Source organism: Salvelinus namaycush, chromosome 12, assembly GCF_016432855.1.
Source record: "Salvelinus namaycush isolate Seneca chromosome 12, SaNama_1.0, whole genome shotgun sequence".
Lineage (NCBI taxonomy): Eukaryota > Metazoa > Chordata > Actinopteri > Salmoniformes > Salmonidae > Salvelinus > Salvelinus namaycush.
Window position 1 is genome coordinate 20,098,285 of NC_052318.1, and position 23,767 is coordinate 20,122,051.

A 23,767-nucleotide genomic window follows, 5' to 3' on the forward strand; every position below is an offset into this window, starting at 1 on the left:
TTTTTCTTTATTTTGACTATTTTCTACATTGTAGAATAATAGCGAAGACATCAAAACTATGTAGTATCATGTAGTAACCAAAAAAGTGTTAAACAAATCAAAATTGTATATTTGAGATTCTTCAAATAGCCACCCTTTGTCTTGATGATAGCTTTGCACACTCTTGGTATTCTCTCAACCAACTTCACCTGGAATGCTTTTCTATCAGTCTTGAAGGAGTTGAGCACATTTTGGCTGCTTTTCCTTCACTGTGGCCCAACTCATCCCAAACCATCTCAATTGGTTTGAGGTCAGGTGATTGTGGAGGCCAGGTCATCTGATGCAGCTCTCCATCACTCTCCTTCTTGGTCAAATAACCTTTGCACAGCCTGAAGGTGTGTTGGGTCATTGTCCTGTTGAAAAACAAATGACAGTCCCACTAAGAGCAAACCAGATGGGATGGCGTATCGCTGCAGAATGCTGTGGTAGCCATGCTGGTTAAGTGTGCCTTGAATTCTAAATAAATCACAGACAGTGTCACCAGCAAAGCACCATCACACCTCCTCCTTCATGCTTCATGTTGGGAACCACACATGCAGAGATCATCCGTTCACCTACTCTGCGTCTCACAAAGACATGCCGGTTGGAACCAAAAATCTAAAATTTGGACTCGTCAGACTAAGGTACAGATTTCCACCGGTCTAATGTCCATTGTTCGTGTTTCTTGGCCCAAGCAAGTCTCTTCTTCTTACTGGTGGCCTTTAGTAGTAGTTTATTTGCAGAAATTTGACCATGAAGGCCTGATTCACGCATTCTCCTCTGAACAGTTGATGTTGAGATGTGTCTGATACTTGAACTCTGTTGAAGCATTTATTTGGGCTGCAATTTCTGAGGCTGGTAACTCTAATGAACTTATCCTCTGCAGCAGAGGTAACTCTGCGTGGTGGTCCTCATGAGAACCAGTTTCATCATAGCGCTTGATGGTTTTTGAAGAATCTTTCAAAGTTGTTGAAATTTTCCGTATTGACTGACCTTCATGTCTTAAAATAATGATGTACTGTCATTTCTCTTTGCTCTTTTCTGTATACCACCCCTACCTTGTCACAACACAACTGATTGACTGAAACGCATTAAGAAGGAAAGAAATTCCATAAATGTACTTTTAACAAGTCACACCTGTTAATTGAAATGCATTCTGGGTGACTACCTCATGAATCTGGGCAAGGCAAGGGTGGCTACTTTGAAGAATCTCAAATATAAAATATATTTTGATTTGTATAACACTTTTTAGGTTACGACATTATTCCATATGTGTTATTTCATAGTCTTGATGTCTTCACTATTATTCTACAATGTAGAAAATAGTAAAAATATAGAAAAACCCTTGAATGAGTAGGTGTGTCCTAACTTTTGACTGGGACTGTACATGCATGGGCAGCACTTTCAACTGGGAATGAAAGTTACAGATTGTGGTTTAAACATAGCAAATATGTTGCCATAAAAATGTCAACATCATTCAGTTCTTAATTTAACTGTGGGTTGAAAGTACCGGTAACAATTTACTTCAAGTGTGCAGGTGTAATCCATTATGCTGTTAGAATGCATCATAAGACTTGTCATAAGAATGTATGGCCCTCTTATTATTATCTTATAATTACTCTCATAATCATCCTTACTAAATAAGCCATTTTGAGTCACTTTTAAGAAAATGTCCTACATTTCCTATATAGATGGACATATTATAAGCGTATTATAAGAAATAAAGGATCATACATGATTATAACAAGCATGCAGGCTTTCATCAAAGGCTTTCCAAAGTAAAATTAATTTTTACAGAATTAATTTTAGACTTTTGGAAATGTTAATGTGGCTGTCTGCAGGACGTACTCACACAATACATAGTTGTTCTATGTCAGTTTCAACATAAATATTTAATCTCATCAAATTTCACTGTGGTTTCTCACGAGTTTGTCCTATCTTTAGACAAGCAAGTCTTTTCAATGTTCCTTTGTTGTCAATAACAATAGCACTTTTTTTGCTAGAATGGACAGCATACTGTAGAAATCTCCCTCATGTTGGTATGTCACAAAAGGTCTTAGCTGAATATACCTTGTGTCCTTCCAGATTGTTTGCAGCCGAGCAGCCCCTGAATCTCTTTGTGATGAACCTGCCCCTGCACACCCAAGCTTGACTTAACCCTGCCTAAACTAGAAACGCTTTCTTATTTTCTTTGTGAATTGATTTCATGTGATACGTAGTTAATTCAACACAATGTTATTTTCTCCTGGCAGTTACTCTTTTCTATGCTTTGCTATTTTCCTCTCAGCTATTCTGTTGGATTCCTTGAAAAGTCAAGAGTGTTTAGTGTTACGTTTAGTAGAGTGAGTATGTGTAATGGTAAGCATACAGTGTTGGTGCCAAATGGTGCTCCTGTTACTGTATAAAGCACATGACACCGTATATACAGTACATACAGTAACATACTAGAAGTATAATGTTGTATTTGTGACCACCTGTAATTTTACAGCGTTGTAATCAAACCAGTGAATCTATATGACCAGGAGAACACGTATGAGGTTCTCACTTTTACATATGTGTATTGTCCTCATCTGCTGTACTGCTAAAATTCATGCTATAACCAGTGTTAATACATCTTTGTCTCATAATAATATGAGCGGTGACAATCTTAACATGAAAAATGGCACATTCAGCAAATGTCATACTATATTCAAAAGTGATTTTTATAGAAACAAACAAGCCAGCATATTACATTTTATAGCTGTAACAACAGTTCTATCTAGACTGAAGTATGTGTATAGTATTGGTTGTAATAGCTATTTCTATGTATTCAACTTGTTGATATAGTTTTAGATATTATGAACCACATGAGTAGTAGATATTGAATAGTTTGCTGGAAGCATCTTGAATGTGAGTTGTGCTCTGCGTCCAGTGGAGTCAGATGTGTTTGCCTGTGTCACGCACTCTACTTGAAGACCCTGCACCACGACAGACAGTGCCTTCTGCAGAGAGAGAGAGAACGTACGTGCCTCATACGTAGCAGAGAAAGAGAACGTCATTGCTTTTCAATGCGGGTCCTCGACTGTCAGTTGCCTTAGAAACTCAGCCCCTCCATTGCCACCGCAGCCATCACAAACACAGCTAGGCCTTAGTGATTCAGCAAAAAAGAGAGACTGAAAAGCCTCAGCCTTACATTGTATTTTGGTACTCTGAATAAAGTATTATCAAAACGTCCAGATTTTTCTCTTTTCTTTTCTGGAAAATGCTTGTTGTTCCTCATTTCTTGGTATAACATAAATACTCTCTTGACTAAATGGACTTTCAAATTTCTTCCTAATGAATAAAACCCACATAACTAATAACAAACACGTAGTCCAATTTCTACAATGATGACCTTAGAATGTACTGTATTCTAAGTGGATATTCTTAAATTCAAATCACAATTTGAAATACAAATAACATGCATGTCAACACCACATATAAATATAGTGAGAACAAGGCTCGAGAGTATGTGGTCCAGGGAAGTTGAGTAATGACAAGACTTATCGAGAAAAAAGGAGGGGAAAAAGGGACAGATGCCCACTCTGCTAAAGATGGTCACCTGAGTCATCAAGATGGCCGTGTCTGGGCAATGGGAATGTGTGGGTGGGGTGGGGGCATGTTAGAGCCAACCAGAGGCAATGACTATCAGAGGTTTATGAAAATCTAAGTAAATGGAAATGTCAGGTGATACAACACACACATTAAGCATTGTTATTCCACTGAGAGACACTTAATTAATGTGACTGACTTCACATCAATTACACTACCATGACTGAACAATGAAAATATTACTCAATCAGAAACGAACAGGCAGACATGATTTATAATCAGCACAGTCTCCTGATGAGCTGTTCAAGTGATGCGGTTGAGCAAATGGAAAGTTAATAGACAACATAGACTGTTAACCCTGTACACAAAATATACTTTACTCAGTGGGTCATCAAGACCATGCACCTATGACTCAACAATTTATTTATAATGTTGCGTAGGAGACCAGTCCAAAACTCTAAAGTTACTGCTGCACATGGTCCCTCCATCTCCATCCTCTATTCATAATCAAATGATAAACATTCAATCCCTGCCTTGTCAGATCAAATCATTGGCGCATCGTAGCAGTGTCTGAAATCCCCATTTAAACTTCAGGCTCAAACTAAACTTAGAACAGCACATAATCTGACTTTCCAGTTCAGATAAACAATTATGACAATATTTATTTTGTTACCTAAATAGGAAACACTTATAGTCAGAGCTTGGCTCTTTATTTTATTTATTCCATCGTAATTTCCAGTTAAAATGTTGCCTGGCAGTAAAGGCATCGACAGAGGTGCTTGGTTTGGTTGTTTGCTGAGTCATGTTAAAGGAGATAGGTGAGCAGGCATTGACTGGCCTTCTGTCTTTCCATTGTTTCTCAGGTTCTCCTCTGGTAAGGTGAGTCCGGAGAGCATGCGTTCCATGGGACAACCATCAGAGTGTTCTGAGGACGGGCATGGCATGAGCATGAAGAAGATCCCCCCGAGTCCTGCGAAGAAGGAAGAACTCTCCCTGTACAAGAAAACCAAGCGAGCAATAACGAGCAAAAAGTACAGCGTCTCCAAGTATGAAATGGAGGCAACCACGCCCATCGAGCTGATCAGCCGAGGCCCTGACGGACGCTTCGTCATGGACCCCAGCGACATGGAGATGATTTCCGTCAATCCCCGGCGAATTGAGGGCTTTCCCTTCGTCGAAGAGTCAGACCGCTATCCCGAATTCCGCCAGTCGGATGAGGAGAACGATGATCCCGGGCCCATACCCCCCGTCATGGCAACCCTTCGACCTCACCAAATCTCCCCCATCTCCAGCCAGGAGTCTTACCTGCAGCCACCAGCCTACAGCCCCCGCTTTCAGAGGCCCATGGAAGGTATGACCATCATGGAGAGCAGTCGGCTCGAGGCCACGGGGCAGATCCAAGGCTCCCTGCACCACAGAGCCTTCCCCCACAGCCACGGTCACTTCTACGGGTACCTTGGCAGCCCTGGGGAACCCGACCCTCCACCCCCTTTCTACATGGTAGACACCAGCCCTCTGAGCTCTGTCATGTCGTCACCACCTTACCATCCCGAAGGGCCCTTTGGTCACCACCGCATCCCTGAGGAGATGGGGGAAGGAGATATTCATCACTATGCCGTCTCAAGCTTCCCCCTTCCCCTGACGCTTACCTCTTCCTCTCGCTCCCCGGAGATCTGGCACAGACCCGATTTCCCCTTTGCAAGTCTGGAAAGGCCCCACTTCATTTTCCCACCCCACCACCCTTTGCATCTCCACCGGGAACCTTTCTTTCCTCCTCCCCATGTTCTTCCCCTTGGTGCTCTCCAGCCATCCTCTCTCCAGGTGCCCTCCTACCCCGGTGTTCTGCAGCTGGAGGCCCCAAAGAGCTGTCCAGGCAAGTCTCCCAGCAAGGTCAAGCCTCAGGGCCTTCCAGTCAAGCGTTTAGCTATGCAAGAGGCACAGAGTCTAGGGAAGTTAAGACACAAAAGCCACGGTATGGGTGTGCCAGTTTTGCCTTACCCCGACCCAACAGTCCTCATGGGCAGCCCTAGCACATTCAGTAGACTGGACACCCGGTGGTTCGAGCCCACCCCCCGGCTCAGCCCCAGGCAGGCTCGTAGGATGGAGCCTAGCATGATGGTCCTCCAACCTTCCCGCCTCTCGCCCCTCACCCAGAGTCCACTTAGTTCCCACGAGGGCTCCCCAGAGATTCTAGTGCGACCGCGTCCCCGTCCCAGCTTCGTCCAGCCCTCCATACCTCCAGAGATGTCCGAGATCACCCTGCTTCCACCCTCTTCAGCCAGCTTCTCCCGGAGGTCGTCTCTCTCTTCCTCTCCCGCCCATGGTCAGGTTAGCAAGAGGGCAAGTCCCAGCTTCCGCTCCCACATGGCCTTTGCCACCTCCGCCACAAGCTACCCGTCCCAGTCCCCGTCACCCCCCATGGAAAGCAGCAACATGTTTGGGCAGATCCCAAGTGATCCCATTGGGCAGATACCATCCCAGAGGAGAACTGAGGAGGAGGTCCTTCCGTCCGAGCCCTCTCCACCCCAGTTGTCAGCTTCAGGGTAGGTGCACTAGGCCTTCAGGGAGGGATTTACTTGTTATCTGCCCCATTACCAATTGCTTTAACTTGTTAGGTTGCGCCTTGAGTTCTGAACGCAGTTACATTGAAGACAATTTTGGTTACACTTTTAAAAGCTAAATGCACTTGTCAGGAAAATTTGGGTTGGACTACATACCAATGTCAGTTTTTAGAGTGAAATATCAATAGATTTTTTTTCTTTTTTTCTTGACAAATGACTTAATCAAAGGATATAATTTATGATGATAAATTGACTAGGGACTCTTACATTATTCCTTGCAATGTAATTTTGCTGTATAGATTTATTTAATGGGCTTGGGAGTTCTGCCGTTTTCAACTCGATCAATGCTGCTTTTCATGTCAGACATCAACTTTCAAACATCCATCCATTGAATCTGTGAAGCACTGTACCAAACTTGTCTTTTGACAAATCCCGATTGTTAATTTTCCTCTAAATTCGGACTTGGTGGATCAACTCCTTTGTGACCTAACAAGATAAATGATTTGCTTCACAGATTACCTTACAGACCTTTCGGGGCTACAGTAAGTCTTTGGAGAAAATGCTATTATTATCTAAACCATTTCAAATGCATTGTGCAGTTTGTTTGATACAAGCCCCTAAAAGCCTGGAATCAGAGGGACATCACCATGTTTTCCATGTGTGTCATGCTTTACCCTGCTTTCACCCAACAGGAGGAATCCCATATGTGCATCCGAATTGACTCTCAGACAAAACAAACACCATTGCTGTGTCTAACTCTTAGGCCTTTTAGGACTCCGTATTTATCATGCAGAGGGTACTTTTATGAGAGTCCATCTCAGCAGGCACAGGGGGGTCCATCCTCGTCCTTAGTAACCTGACTGCATGGACTGCCTCTTCCCTGAACCTTCCACCCCAACCCCATCCCTCACCCACCCCTTCATTGCCCCCAGGACATCCCAGGTCTGACTGCCAGGGAGGCTTGTTGGGCGAAGCGTGTTGCAGGGATCTGTCCGCTTTCATGTGTTGCAATGTCTCCATCATTATTGATTAGGGGCAGTTGGTCGTTCTTGATGGCTCCTGGAGTCTTACCTGCTTTGTTTTTGATTGATCTCAGCTATCTGGGCAGCGTTGTTGTGACCAGGTCCTCTACACCACAATAGGTAAGGGTTGGATCCATGTCTGAAAGGGGGGGGGCAGCAGGTGGGGCTTTGAATCACCTCGTCCTTTAAAGGGGAATACGAGTCTTTCGGTCTTGCTTTGTTTAGTTTGTTACTCCAATCAACTTGCAGTTCATTTCCTTTTTTCAAAGTACTATGCATTTTGAGTCCTACAGTCTGCAATAATGTATGCATTCTGTCATAAACATGCATATGTCACCCTTTAGGATAATTGATTTGAAGGTTAGACACATACAAAGCCTTCAGAAAATATTCATACCCCTTGACTTATTCCACATTTTATTGTGTTACAGCCTGAAATCAAAATGGATGTTTTTCCTCAACCATCTACACCATGGGTTCTTGAACTTTTTCCACCTGGAACCCAAATTAGAAATTCTGTGTTTTCCTGGGACCCACTTAGTAAAATATGCAACTATACGTACATATCGGTACATTTCTTTGCCCTTATGCCTAAAAATGAAATACCCATAAATATATTTTGATGTTTATTTTTCCCCATTAAAAACAATCCTACATACCTGTCTAGGTTGGAACTGTTGCTGTTAAAATACAATAAATCATTTCAATCTGAACTGGAATACACGGATTGATCACATCACACAGATGTATAACAGAACACACACACACACAGGCTTTTTGATAGTGCAATGCTAAGTAACAGTACAGATAAAAAATGATCAGGCCTACTGTACATCTTACTGTATAAATTATTGTTGATAGAAAGTCTAGGTTGGAACTGTTGCTCTTAAAATACATATTTTTTATTCTCAACTGGAATAAACTGATTGATCACATCACACAGATGTAGACCAGAAAACACACACATACACACAGTCCTAATGAGAGGTGGGCTCAGTTTTTCACAGTGCAACACTGAGGTCATGGTCAGCATTGACACTGTTTCTGTACTTGAGAACTCTGACTGGCATAGGTATGTGGTGCCAAACTGGATCAGAATATCTACTGCTTTCTCAGTCAGGCAGGAGACTGCTTCCTGCTGCAGATGTCACGATCGTCGTATTGTGGAAGAGAGGAGGACCAAGGCGCAGCGTGATAACAATACATCTTCTTTATTTAACGAAGACGAACACGAAACGAACACTGACAAACTATACAAAAACAACAAACGACCGTGAAGCTATGTAACGAAAGTGCAGACACAAGCAACTAACGTAAAGACATAGACAATCACCCACAAACTACCTAATGACTATGGCTGCCTAAATATGGCTCCCAATCAGAGACAACGATAGACAGTTGTCTCTAATTGAGAACCAATCTAGGCAACCATAGACATACAAACACCTAGACTGAACACTGCCCCATAAACATACAAAAACACTAGACAATACAAAACACATACATCCCCCATGTCACACCCTGACCTAACTAAAATAATAAAGAAAACAAAGATAACTAAGGCCAGGGTGTGACAGTACCCCCCCCCCCCCCCAAAGGTGCGGACTCCGGCCGCAAAACCTGACACAGAAGGGGAGGGTCCGGGTGGGCCTTCTCACGGCGGCGGCTCGGGTGCGGGACGTGGACCCCACTCCACCATAGTCAATACCCGCTTTGGTGGCGCCTCTGGAGCGAGGACCCTTACAGCGAGTCCCGGACTGAAGACTATCCTAGAGGGCGCCACTGGACGGAGGGGCAGCTCCGGACTGAGGGGCAGCTCCGGACTGAGGGTCAGCTCCGGACTGAGGGGCAGCTCCGGACTGAGGGGCAGCTCCGGACTGAGGGGCAGCTCCGGACTGAGGGGTAGCTCCGGACTGAGGGGCAGCTCCGGACTGAAGGGCAGCTCCGGACTGAGGGGACTGAGGGGCAGCTCCGGACTGAGGGGTAGCTCCGGACTGAGGGGCAGCTCCGGACTGAAGGGCAGCTCATGACTGGAGGGCAGCTCATGACTGGAGGGCAGCTCATGACTGGAGGGCAGCTCATGACTGGAGGGCAGCTCATGACTGGAGGGCAGCTCATGACTGGAAGGCAGCTCATGACTGGCAGGCAGCTCTGGCAGCTCCTGACTGGCTGACAACTCTGGCAGGTCCTGGCTGACTGACGACTCTGGCAGGTCCTGGCTGACTGACGACTCTGGCAGGTCCTGGCTGACTGACGACTCTGGCAGGTCCTGGCTGACTGACGACTCTGGCAGGTCCTGGCTGACAGACGACTCTGGCAGGTCCTGGCTGACTGGCGGCTCTGGCATGTCCTGACTGGCGGGCGGCACTGGCAGCTCCTGACTGGCGGGCGGCTCTGGTGGCTCCTGACTGACGGACGGCTGTAGCGGCTCCTGACTGACGTACGGCTCTAGTGGCTCAGGACAGACGGGCGGCTTTGACGGCTCCGGACAGACGGGTGGTTCAGACGGCGCTGGGCAGACGGGCAGCGCAGGCGGCCCTGGGCAGACGGGCAGCGCAGATGGCGCTTGGCAGACGGGCAGCGCAGGCGGCGCTGGGCAGACGGGTAGCTCAGACGGCGCTGGGCAGGCGGACAGCGCAGATGGCGCTGGGCAGACGGCAGACTCAGGCGGCGCTGGGCAGACGGGCAGCGCAGGCGGCGCTGGGCAGACGGGTAGCTCAGACGGCGCTGGGCAGACGGGTAGCTCAGACGGCGCTGGGCAGACGGACAGCGCAGACGGCAGACTCTGGCCGGCTGAGGCGCACAGTAGGCCTGGTGCGTGGTGCCGGAACTGGTGGTACCGGGCTGGGGACACGCATCTCAGGGCTAGTGCGGGGAGGCGGAACAGGGCGTACTGGACTCTGGAGACGCACAGGAAGCTTGGTGCGTGGTGTTGGCACTGGTGGTACCGGGCTGGGGACACGCACCTCAAGGCTAGTGCGGGGAAGAGGAACAGGGCGTATTGGACTGTCGAGGTGCACTATAGGCCTGGTGCGTGGTACCGGAACCGGAGGACTGGTACGAGGGGCTGCCACAGGAGAGCTAGTACGTGGGGCTGCTACAGGAGGTGCAGGACTAGGGAGGCGCACAGGAGGCCTGGTTCGTGGGACTGGCACTGTCATTCCCAGCCGGTTAGCATGCACCTCAGGACGAGTATGGAGAGCTGACTCAGGTAACATCACATCCCGCACACGCTCTGTCGGGTGGATGTTGTGCCTCAAGCACCAACACAGCAGCTCCCTCATTTCACTCTCCTCCAAACTCCCCATTAAATCCTTTACAGTCTCTGTATCATTCCCATTGCTCACCTCCAATATCAGCCCGACTGGCTCTGGTTCCTTCTTCGGCTCCTGACGGTAAGCACGGGAAGTTGACGCAGGTCTCCTATCTGAACTCGCCACACTCCCCATGTGCCCCTCCCCAAGAAACTTTTGGCATTTCCCCGAGGGCTTCCTACCACGCCGTCGTGCTCCTTTCTCCAACTCCATTATCCTGTAACCCTCCTCGCACTGCTCCAGCGAATCCCAGGCGGGCTCCGGCACTTTCTCTGGATCGATCGCCCACCTGTCTATCTCTTCCGAGGTTGTTCTCCACTCATCCTTTTCCCGGGTCCATTCCTCCACAAAGCGCTGTTCCCTCCTTTCACGCTCCAATTTCGGTGGGTGATTCTGTCACGATCGTCGTATTGTGGAAGAGAGGAGGACCAAGGTGCAGCGTGATAACAATACATCTTCTTTATTTAACGAAGACGAACACGATACGAACACTGACAAACTATACAAAAACAACAAACGACTGTGAAGCTATATAACGAAAGTGCAGACACAAGCAACTAACGTAAAGACATAGACAATCACCCACAAACTACCTAATGACTATGGCTGCCTAAATATGGCTCCCAATCAGAGACAACGATAGACAGTTGTCTCTAATTGAGAACCAATCTAGGCAACCATAGACATACAAACACCTAGACTGAACACTGCCCCATAAACATACAAAAACCCTAGACAATACAAAACACATACATCCCCCATGTCACACCCTGACCTAACTAAAATAATAAAGAAAACAAAGATAACTAAGGTCAGGGTGTGACAGTACCCCCCCCCCCCCCCCCCCCCCAAAGGTGCGGACTCCGGCCGCAAAACCTGACACAGAAGGGGAGGGTCCGGGTGGGCCTTCTCACGGCGGCGGCTCGGGTGCGGGACGTGGACCCCACTCCACCATAGTCAATACCCGCTTTGGTGGCGCCTCTGGACCGAGGACCCTTACAGCGAGTCCCGGACTGAAGACTATCCTAGAGGGCGCCACTGGACGGAGGGGCAGCTCCGGACTGAGGGGCAGCTCCGGACTGAGGGGCAGCTCCGGACTGAGGGGCAGCTCCGGACTGAGGGGCAGCTCCGGACTGAGGGGTAGCTCCGGACTGAGGGGCAGCTCCGGACTGAAGGGCAGCTCCGGACTGAGGGGACTGAGGGGCAGCTCCGGACTGAGGGGTAGCTCCGGACTGAGGGGCAGCTCCGGACTGAAGGGCAGCTCATGACTGGAGGGCAGCTCATGACTGGAGGGCAGCTCATGACTGGAGGGCAACTCATGACTGGAGGGCAGCTCATGACTGGAGGGCAGCTCATGACTGGAGGACAGCTCATGACTGGAAGGCAGCTCATGACTGGCAGGCAGCTCTGGCAGCTCCTGACTGGCTGACGACTCTGGCAGGTCCTGGCTGACTGACGACTCTGGCAGGTCCTGGCTGACTGACGACTCTGGCAGGTCCTGGCTGACTGACGACTCTGGCAGGTCCTGGCTGACTGACGACTCTGGCAGGTCCTGGCTGACTGGCGGCTCTGGCAGGTCCTGGCTGACTGGCGGCTCTGGCAGGTCCTGGCTGACTGGCGGCTCTGGCAGGTCCTGGCTGACTGGCGGCTCTCGCATGTCCTGACTGGCGGGCGGCACTGGCAGCTCCTGACTGGCGGGCGGCTCTGGTGGCTCCTGACTGACGGACGGCTGTAGCGGCTCCTGACTGACGTACGGCTCTAGTGGCTCAGGACAGACGGGCGGCTTTGACAGCTCCGGACAGACGGGCAGCGCAGGCGGCGCTGGGCAGACGGACAGCTCAGATGGCGCTTGGCAGACGGGCAGCGCAGGCGGCGCTGGGCAGACGGGTAGCTCAGACGGCGCTGGGCAGGCGGACAGCGCAGATGGCGCTGGGCAGACGGCAGACTCAGGCGGCGCTGGGCAGACGGGCAGCGCAGGCGGCGCTGGGCAGACGGGTAGCTCAGACGGCGCTGGGCAGACGGGTAGCTCAGACGGCGCTGGGCAGACGGACAGCGCAGACGGCGCTGGGCAGACGGCAGACTCTGGCCGGCTGAGGCGCACAGTAGGCCTGGTGCGTGGTGCCGGAACTGGTGGTACCGGGCTGGGGACACGCATCTCAGGGCTAGTGCGGGGAGGCGGAACAGGGCGTACTGGACTCTGGAGACGCACAGGAAGCTTGGTGCGTGGTGTTGGCACTGGTGGTACCGGGCTGGGGACACGCACCTCAAGGCTAGTGCGGGGAAGAGGAACAGGGCGTATTGGACTGTCGAGGTGCACTATAGGCCTGGTGCGTGGTACCGGAACCGGAGGACTGGTACGAGGGGCTGCCACAGGAGAGCTAGTACGTGGGGCTGCTACAGGAGGTGCAGGACTAGGGAGGTGCACAGGAGGCCTGGTTCGTGGGACTGGCACTGTCATTCCCAGCCGGTTAGCATGCACCTCAGGACGAGTATGGAGAGCTGACTCAGGTAACATCACATCCCGCACACGCTCTGTCGGGTGGATGTTGTGCCTCAAGCACCAACACAGCAGCTCCCTCATTTCACTCTCCTCCAAACTCCCCATTAAATCCTTTACAGTCTCTGTATCATTCCCATTGCTCACCTCCAATATCAGCCCGACTGGCTCTGGTTCCTTCTTCGGCTCCTCACGGTAAGTACGGGAAGTTGACGCAGGTCTCCTATCTGACAGTGACAGCAGACAGCAGATGAGCAACCCAGAACTGTGTAAGTAAGTGTTTGCCTCAAAAAGCATCTTGCTTCAATCAGTTTATTCCAGTTCAGAATAAAAAAATATTACTTGTATTTTAACAGCAACAGTTCCAAGCTAGACTTGTTTCCAACAATAATTTATACAGTAAACTGTACAGTAGGCCTGATAATTTTTCATCTTCATCTGTACTGTTTCTTACGGTTGCACTATCAGGAGCTAGTTACCTTGCTTTGGCTAACGTTAGCTATTAGCTGTGTAACGTTACAAGTCCAGCGGATTGTTTGAAAGAGAAACTCACATCTACTACTATGAGAGATAGTACTCCCTTATTTCTGCTTATCATCACCTGTTATAAAATGACAACAATGCCTTGCTAGTTGACTTACTTTTCCACTTTCGAAGCAGTTTCCTGAAACATTCTGCCCTGTTCTGAAATAACTCCCTGGGTTTACCGTCATGTTGTTTGGTCAGAACGTGTCGTTGTATTGATTTGTTCGTTTTGAGAGACTCATTACTAAGCACTTCCCCACACAAAACACAGTGGGCGCTCCTCGTTATATCTCAAAGTTTTTATGAAAGAGACAAAAAGTAATCACTGTATTTGCGTTTCATTACGATTGAGCTCAGTCAGAACTTGTGGCTAGCATGAGTCCATTTCATTGCAGCAGTGAGTGATGGCGAGTGGGGATAACAAGTCAGTGGCTTGAAAGACAGCGCTGCAGCGTGTGGGTCGTGGAGTGATCTTCAAGAAAGCTGCAGGAAAAAGATCCGGTAAACTGCGAAGCACACGGGCATCTCCCTCTACCTCTCCCACTCGAGCAGCTGCCAAACTGAGCAGAGACCGCTGCTAAACAGAGAGCACAATGAACCGAGAGCTGCAGTTGCGCTTGGCCAAGTCAATTCCAGTAATTAATTAAATAATTATACATTTACGTCGCGACCCACCATTAACAGGTCCCGTCGCAACCCATACTTTAAGAAACGCAGATCTACACACAAAACCCCATAATGACAAATTGAAAACATGTTTTTAGATACAGTACCAGTCAAACGTTTGAACAAACCTACTCATTCTGTGTTTTTTCTTTATTTTTTACTATTTTCTACATTGTAGAATAATAGTGAAGACATGAAAACTATGAAATAACACATATGGAATCATGTAGTAACCAAAACAGTGTTAAACAAATATATTAAACAAATGTTAAACAAACAAACAAACAAAACAAATATGTTAAACAAATATATCAAAATATATTTTTGATTTTTGATTCTTAAAAGTAGCCACCCTTTGCCTTCGTGACAGCTGTGCACACTCTTGGCATTCTCTCAACTAGCTTCATGAGGAATGCTTTTCCAACAGTTGAAGGAGTTCCCACATAAGCTGAGCACTTGTAGGCTGCTTTTCCTTCACTCTGCTGTCCGACTCATCTTAAACCATCTCAATTGGGTTGAGGTCTGGTGATTGTGGAGGCCAGGTAATCTGATGCAGCACTCCATCACTCTCATGCTTGGTCAAATAGCCCTTACACAGCCTGGAGGTGTGTTTTGAGACATTGTAATATTGAAAAACATATTTTAGTCCCACTAAGGGCAAACCAGATGGGATGGTGTATCACTGCAGAATGATGTGGTAGCCATGCTGGTTAAGTGTCTCTTGAATTCTAAATAAATCACTGACAGTGTCACCAGCAAAGCACCATCACAACTCCTCCTCCATGCTTCACGGTGGGAACCACACATGCGGAAATCATCCGTTCACCTACTCACAAAGATACGGCGGTTGGAACCAGAAATCTCAAATTTGGGCTCATCAGACCAAAGGACAGATTTCCACCGGTCTAATGTCCATTGCTCGTGTTTCTTGGCCCAAGCAAGTCTCTTATTATTATTGGTGTCCTTCAGTAGTGGTTTCTTTGCAGCAATTCGACCACGAAGGCCTGATTCACGCAGTATCCTCTGAACAGTTGATGTTGAGATGTGTCTGATACTTGAACTCTGTGAAACATTTATTTGGGCAGCAATCTGAGGTGCAGTAAACTCCAATGAACTTATCTTCTGTAGCAGAGGTAACTCTGGGTTTTCCTTTCCTGTGGAGGTCCTCATGAGAGCAAGTTTCATCATAGCGCTTGACGGTTTTTGCAACTGCACTTGAAGAAATGTTCAAAGTTCTTAAAATTTTCCCCATTTACTGACCTCCATGTCTTAATGTAATGATGGACTGTCATTTCTCTTTGCTTATTTGAGCTGTTCTTGCCTTATTGTGGACTTGGTCTTTTACCAAATAGGGCTACCAAACCACACCTACCTTGTCACAACACAACTGATTGGCTCAAACGCATTAAGAAGAGAGATACATTCTACAAATTAACTTTGAACAAGGCACACCTGTTAAATTAAACGCATTCCAAGTGACTACCTCATGAAGCTGGTTGAGAAAATGCCAAGAGTGTGCAAAGCTGTCATCAAGGTAAAGGGTGGCTACATTGAAGAATCTCAAATATAAAATATATTTTGATTTGTTTAACACTTTTTTGGTTACTTCGTAGTGTTGATGTCTTCACTATTATTCTACAATGTAGAAAATAGTAAAAAATAAAGAAAGACCTTGAAGTGAGTAGGTGTGTCCAAACTTTTGACTAGTACTGTATGTTTGCAAATTTATTGAAAATGAAATATAGAAATATCTTATTTACATAAGTATTCACACTCCTGAGTCAATACTCTGTACAAACACCTTTGGCAGCGATTACAGCTGTGAGTCTTTCTGGGTAGGTCTCTAAGAGCTTTCCACACCTGATTGTGCAACATTTGCCCATTATTATTTTCAAAATTCTTCAAGCTCTCATTGCTTGACAACCATTTTCAGGTCTTGCCATATATTTTCAAGTAGATTTAAGTCAAATCTGTAACTTGGCCCCTCAGGAACATTCACTGTCTTCTTGGTAAGCAACTCCAGTATAGATTTGGCCTTGTGCTGAAAGGTGAATTAATCTCCCTGTGTCTGGTGGAAAGCAGACTGAACCATGTTTTCCTCTAGGATTTTGCCTGTTTGCTTAGCTCCATTCCTTTTTTTTATCCAGAAAAAAACTCCACAGTCCTTAACGATTACAAGCATACCCATAACATAATGCAGCCACCACTATGCTTGAAAATATGATGAAATCCTTGAGCGGTTTCCTTCCTTTCCGGCAAATAAGTTAGGAAGGACACCTGTATCTTTGTAGTGACTTGGTGTATTGACACACCATCCAAAGTGTAATTAATAACTTCACCATGCTCAAAGGGATATTCAATGTCTGCTTTTTTTTTTACCCAACTATCAACAGGTGCCTTTCTTTGTGAGCCATTGGAAAACCTCCCTGGTCTTTGTGGTTGACTCTGTGTTTGAAATTCACTGCTCGACTGAGGGACCTTACCGATAATTCTATGTGTGGGGTACAAAGATGAGGTAGTCATTCAAAAGTAACGTAAACACTTTTATTGCACATAGAGTGAGTCCATGCAACTCATTATTTGACTTGTTTAGCACATTTCTACTCCTAAACTTATGTAGGATTGCCATAGGTAGCCTGTTGGTTAGAGCGTTGGACCAGTAACCAAAAGGGTGCTGGATCAAATCCCCAAGGTAAAAATATGTCATTCTGCCCCTGAGCAAGGCAGTTATCCCATTGTTCCCTGTGCGCTGTGGATGTTGATTAAGGTAGCCCCCCGCATCTCTCTGATTCAGAGGGGTTGAGTTAAATGCGGAAGACACATTTCAGTTGAGAGCATTCAGTTGTACAACTCACTAGGTATCCCCCTTTCCCATAACAAAGGAATTGAATACTTATTGACTCAAGACATTTCAGCTTTTCATTTTTAAATGATTTGTAAAAATTCAGAAAGAAATATTCCACTTTCACATTAGGGGCTATTATGTGTAGGCCAGTGACAAAAAAATCTCAATTTAATCAATTAAAATTTCAGGTTGTAACACAAAAAACAGTGGAAAAAGTCAGGGGGTGTGAATACTTTCTGAAGGCACTGTATCCCTGACACAACTGTATGCTTGAGATGTATGCTAACAACACTCGTTATTTTTTGATGAAGATTGTTTTGGTTAACTACCATGACAGCTGACAGGTACACATAAAAAGCTGAAAGAAAGTCCTTGCACAAGCAAGGCCCTGACAAAAATGTTATCTGTTCTGTTGACTACAGAAGCATTATTATGTATAATGGTGTTACTTTGGCAGCTTAGCTACACTTTTTTTTACTTTTTTGTGCCTTCTTTTGTGTCTTCATTAAGAATGAGCAGTAGATATCAGAGGAAATATATATTTATCTGACAAAGACAATTACAATTGTAATAGCCCTTTTCTAAGCCTACCCAAGGTTATATTATAGATTGTCCAGGCTGTAGTAGCTTGTCTCTCTCGTCTAGTCTTGTGGGTTGTGGCAATGGGCACTTTGTTATGTCCTCTTTGACTTGTTACATTCTTAGCATTCCTCTCAAGCAGTAGACATACTATCCTTTCTACTTAAGGTGCTTTTGTATAATACACCAATTAAATATTTTGGACCCATGCTCTTAGGAAATATTTTATATGATTGGCAGTCGAAACTCCCTTAACTCCAGTCAGTATGAAACAAAACACCCAAATAACCTAATTACACTTGTAAGTTTGGACTGCAGAACAGTTCTCACTACCATGTGAAGCAAGTGTCCTCCCACAACTGTTGACACACTTTCTTGATATTGTGGGGAAAGTAGCATTAGCCCAGGGTGTGAGGGGGACCAAGCACCCGCTGGTTTTAGGTCCACAGTCCTATGAAGTGCTTTTATATAATAATATAATATATACCATTTAGCAGACGCTTTTATCCAAAGCGAATTGCAGTCATATGTGCATACATTTTAAGTATGGGTGGCCCCAGGAATCAGTCCCACAATCCTGGCGTTGCAAGCGCCATGCTCTACCAACTGAGCCATACAGGACCACTTTTCGGAGTATTCCCCTTTAAAGTCCTGTTCCATGTGCAAACTGCCATGCATGCCATCGCTAAATATTGCTATTCAGTCCCCCCCCAATAAACAAATATCTGAATAAACTCTTGTTACATTTGTTGTTCGTTTTGGTTTTGGCTTATTTTTCTTTATGTGACTGTTCCCAAGTAGCCATTTTCCCCTCCCGCCATCTCTCCCTGTCAGCATGGTGAAGCCCATTGTAGACAGTATCCATGTCTATGAATACATATTGATGATGCTTTGTCGCTCAGCTGTGATTTTCCCTCTCTTCTAAAAGCCTTCAATTTCTCTCTGCAGCCACAGCTGGAGGACAGCCCCTTTGTAATGTTATTTGTTTTCGTGTCTTGTGAGAAACTGGTGTGTTGGTGACAGAATTTGTGGGCTGCCGCTTTAATGTGCCTCGGTATCTGGATAGGAATACTCGTTCATGTTCTACAAATGACAATATTGTTTCAGATTTGCAACTGTTATTTTCAGAATACATTTTTTAAAATAAAACATAAGAAAGTGTTGCTGTTTACACTTAAGCTTGAAATCAAATTCCGTTTGTATGGTTTATTTTTTATACATATATCTTTTCACTCCCCTCTGAAAATAACAGATATTTTTTGTAAATATTTTTTCTAAATGTTTAAGCACTGTAATAATCTTGTATAATTCACCTTGGGATAAATTGACGCATCACAACTTTGTTACAAGGATTATTATATTATTTAACAAATCATAGAACAGATAGTGTAAAATACAGGAACACCCTAGATTCAAGTCACACAAACATACCTCTTGATTTCGTTTGGCCAAACTATTGGCTTTGTTCAGTCAGAAACCTCAGGTTGCTCCAAACCTCACATTGCTCCAAACGTTAGGTAATGTGAAGCTGAATTCATAAGGTTTGACCCTTGGACTTTGAGGGCCTCTCATGCAGACAGAGAGGTCCAGTAGACAGATGTTCCTCAGGGTTACGTGTCTTCTCCCTCCTTTTTTTTGTTCAGAAATCGTCGAGGTGAGCCGGGTGCCCCTGCGGGGTCTGAGAGGTTTGATGCATTGAGATACCAACGTATTAAAAAGGCCAAGAAGATGATGGTGGTCAACAACAACAACTCCAAGTCCAGAAGAAAAACAGGTGAGTCCTCTGGCGTTGTGGTTGTATGGTCCTGACGTAAGACAATGATTGAATAACATGCACATTTTGTGGCATACCGCTCTTTTGACAGAAATTGTCTGGCAGACTCAGATTTGTTTTCAGTAGCCATATATATTTTTAGAGACTTCACCACAACAGGATTAACAAGGACTTTCTCTTTTACAGGCGCCAATCAAATTACATATATGCATCATACGATGCTATCTACTCAGCGGCACGCCACTATGGTGTGATAAGGTACCATGGTGTGGTATTTTCCCCATCTCTGATACCCAGCCGTAGTGGTGGTAACACCAAGGTAGTTCCCTCAATGAGTTCTGCAGTTCTCCAGAAACCTAACTTTGACACCAACTTTCTCCATAGTCATGACATAATTTCTAATAATACTTACACAGGTATCAAATGACTGTAGATGATCAGTTAATACAATTTATCTTTTGAATCATACAATTCAACGTCTCACTTATTCATGTTGCATTTCTAACTCATGAACTTATTTGAACCATTGTAAGATCATTATTTTGTTACCCAACTACCTTATTTTGGTCCCAAACATGTAGGTGCCACATTTAGAAGCCCTTTAATGAATTTGAAACATTCAAACCAATAGTGTCATTCATCTGGCATTGAAATGCATTTTATGGACTGTTGGCTAGCTAGCATTTGCTAAACCTAAAGCCTACTGTAGCTATCCAAATGTGTTAATTTATTATTATTGAGGATGGGGACGTTATGATGATGTAACTAACCCAAGTAACGTTTACATTTTGCTGATTGGGAACTATCTACTCTCCTAGAGTATTGTGCGCAAATAACCATATTGTGGTGGTATGGTATGGTGAGTGGTACAGTGTAAAGTATTTACCTTGGATTGGAACTGAGCTCATTCTCTAATTCAACCACCCTGTTTTCTGACCCATGGTTTCCTGTGTGTTTTGCATGCCTCACCTTCCGGCCCAATGTCTGTCTGATAGCACCCAGGACCCTTACTCTCCACCTCTGCCCTCTTATCCTGACCTAGGGCTCGCTCACCTCTGACCTGTATGTCGCTATCCCCATCCTCCAGGTGTCTCCACCTTTCAGACCCAGCAGGACTACACCTCTCAGGTACTCCAGCCCGAAGAAGCTCTCTACCTCCGCAAGAAGAAGAAACGGCCAGTCAGACAGGACCCGTATGCCCGCTTCTCCGCTCTGCTGTACCGCCGCCCGCCCCGGGAGGACCGGAAGGCCATTTTGGCCAGCATGGATAACATGGACCCAGACCATGCCACTCTCCTCTGACACTGTGGGGGAGTCAGGTTACACTCTTCCCCCAAAATGCCACAAAACCCCACCTGGAAAATGACCTCTCAGTCTAAAGCGTTGCTCATTCCCCAGCATCAATCAATGGTTTTAAGTTCCTTTTTTAAAAGAAGTTGAAAGTAAAACAGTGGCTATCCAATGTTTCCAAAGTTTTACTCCAGTGCAAAATATTTAATTTGAGGGAAGTAATACTGTGTGCTACAACATAGATTACTTTGAAACAATTGTTCTAACCATTTGGGAAAGGACCCGTCTGAGGTTTTCATTTTCTATCTCATCTTTATACTTCAGTACAGGCGTAGCCCATTGTAAAAACGGCACATGAAGCCTAGTTAGGTCTCAGTTTACAGCACCCGAGTATCCTCACCTGCCTCACTCTGCTAGCCCTCTATCACCTCCCAGAGACTCTCCCATCCACACAGGGTTCTCACTCACATCCTACAAAATATACCTCATAGCACAGGACATGGCACCACAACGAGGCTCAGCTAGCTGAACACAACTGTATTGGCGTGTATGTTTTTTATGATCTTATATCTTATTTAAGCAGGGTTTTGTTGAAATTTGACACAATTTTAATAACTCCAAATGTGAAAATCCAATTGGTAACAATATATACCAACATTTGATTAGGTCGATGTAGGTCTACTATAAGTCGTAGAATGATATCATGCAGATCAAAAATCTATCCCTGGGCTCTGGTCTTTTGACACACCATAACTGAAGTGTTCATAATGGCTATTAGGGAAATGGAGCATGTTATGCTTTACATATTTGATATGTTGTGGACATACAGTATACATCATCAAGTATTCTCTTGGAATCATTTAGAAGGTGATTGTACAGTTGAGTTATTCTGTATAAACATTCATTCAATTTTATTCTCCCTTAAACCCATAAAGGAATGGTGAGTATTTCCCCTTATGGGGAAGATCTGTCATAAAGTAAGCACAAAAGCTCATAGATCTATTTTGAATAGGGCGAGGGGAAGGGATTAAATTGGGATTATGCTCCATTTGAACAGAACAGGTACTACACTCTAGGCTACTGTACATCTCTCAAGGCATAAAACCTCACACACTCTACACAACACAGTTACTATTCAGGTTGGACTTTGGGGGTGTCATCGTCTGGGAAAGGAGTTTGCACTGGAGCAAAATTTTGTCTTTTGCCATTTTGCTAAATAATGTTTGTTTTTGTCTTTATTTGATGCCATCTTCACTTGTACTATTACACTTACTGTAGCGTTGTGAATAGTTCCGAGGGCTCCATATCCTATTTAAAAAGTACTATAGTAATGCCAAAAATACTACAACTTCCTTAATCAATAAAAACATCACGTGTACTGTAATGAGAGGAGGATAGGATTTTGTGCCATAGTATACTATAGTATTTTTTCATTCATATGGGCCTGATTCGATGAACAAGAGGCTTATGATGGCCTTTATATGGCTTCTTCTGGTTGCCCCCTTCAGTTTTGTTTCTTTTTTGGGGGTCTTTTTTTGTCATTTTGTTCTCAATTGTTTATGAAAGTAACTGCCTTTGATGGCCATTTGCTTTATTTGTAGCCTTGGCATCTTTTTCTCTTCATGTGCTTGGAATTCCACATGGCTGTGATGAGGAGAATGTCTCGACACTTGTCTATTCTCCTTCGGAAAGGTCAATGGAGGAGCTTCTTGTGGAATAACGGCTACGCAGAGCTGCTAAAGTTTTTATTTTTTTAAATTTGTTTTTCTGTCATTGAAGGGTGCTTTTTTATAAATTGGCATGTATTATCATGTCGATATAGACATATCTGGGCTCGTCAAGGCTGAGCTGTGTGTGTCATGGCAATGGGGGGTGATCTGGTGATAGTCAGAAAAGGAGAGGGGTGTTTGGAATGGTTTCACCCATATATGTAGGAACACAGGTGCTGCTGTGCACTTGAGACCAATTGCTCATATGTTTTGGTTCAACTGTTTGGTTCACTGCTGGTTTGACATTTCCCTGAATTATGTAAAGTAGGCACTTTGATTTGGGTATATTAACACATTTCCCTCATTGGGTATCTTATTGATACTGTACAATAAAGGCACTTAACGGTAACCCCCCCCCCCCCCCCCCCCCCAAAAAAAAAAAAAAATGATGTTTTGGTATCTGTTTCATTACTTCATTGTTGACATAGTCAACATTTTGGGACTTTGTCAACAATGGACTAATGAAACAAATATCAAAATATAGTTTTTGTGTGGAGTTTTCCTTTAAGAGTTGCAACTTCAGGTGCTAACAAACTCACCAAATCTGAAAGTGGTATTTCTACTTGCAGAGAGATTAGTAATTTCAGAGGAATGACAGCTACCACAAATATGAAATGATACTGTAATTGATCATACTTGATGTTTTAAGGTTGGTGCAATACAATTTCAACATCCATCTTGGTGCTTCTTAAGCTGGATGTGTACATTGAGTCCTAGAGAGTCTGAATCATGGATGCTAATGCTCATGTTATGTTTATTTTTTGGTGTGTAGAACTTATATACTTTGCCTGCATATGTATTTTACATCATAAACAGATGACATATTGTGGATGCCTAGTCATGTACCTTAAAGAGTTGAAAGAAAGACGAACAAAATTGCTAAAGAAGAAACTCTCAAAGTTATTCTACTATGGTTTTATGGAGCCAGGTTACAGTGTGTTCTGTTGGACTTCAAGTGAGAAACCTCAACTGAGGAACAAGTTAGAACTTGTGTCAAGTGGCCACAATTTCTTGACTTTTGTTTGACAGTACAGGACTTTTTGGATGGTTTATTATCAATTTGTGGCTAAACTGAGCCCGAGTGTTACATTTGGCGTAGTCGGCAGGATCGGGATATTCTATTTATCAGTAAATCCCCCACGTTGCACTTGTAAACACATGACATTGAGTACGGTTACATGCACACAATAATATGATTATTGTGGATAGTTAGATTAATATAATAGTTTGATTAAAAAAATTACATATTTTCAAGAAGAACGATTTCCCTAATAATCCTTTTTACATGGACACATCTGAAATCAGTCTGCCTGATGGCACTCTGATAAATGCAGAAA

At 45.0% G+C, this 23,767-nt stretch overlaps 1 protein-coding gene across 1 annotated transcript in view; it reads left to right on the top strand.

The window, feature by feature from the left end:
• The window catches only part of LOC120057428 (protein turtle homolog B-like), a 235,761-nt gene extending 215,088 nt beyond the window's left edge, over positions 1 to 20,673 (top strand). The window contains exons 18-20 of the mRNA XM_039006053.1: positions 4,452 to 6,131; positions 19,241 to 19,388; positions 20,476 to 20,673. Coding sequence (XP_038861981.1) covers positions 4,452 to 6,131; positions 19,241 to 19,388; positions 20,476 to 20,673 — 2,026 coding nt within the window. The remainder of the gene's footprint in view (positions 1 to 4,451; positions 6,132 to 19,240; positions 19,389 to 20,475) is intronic.
• Positions 20,674 to 23,767: the final 3,094 nt, after the last annotated feature.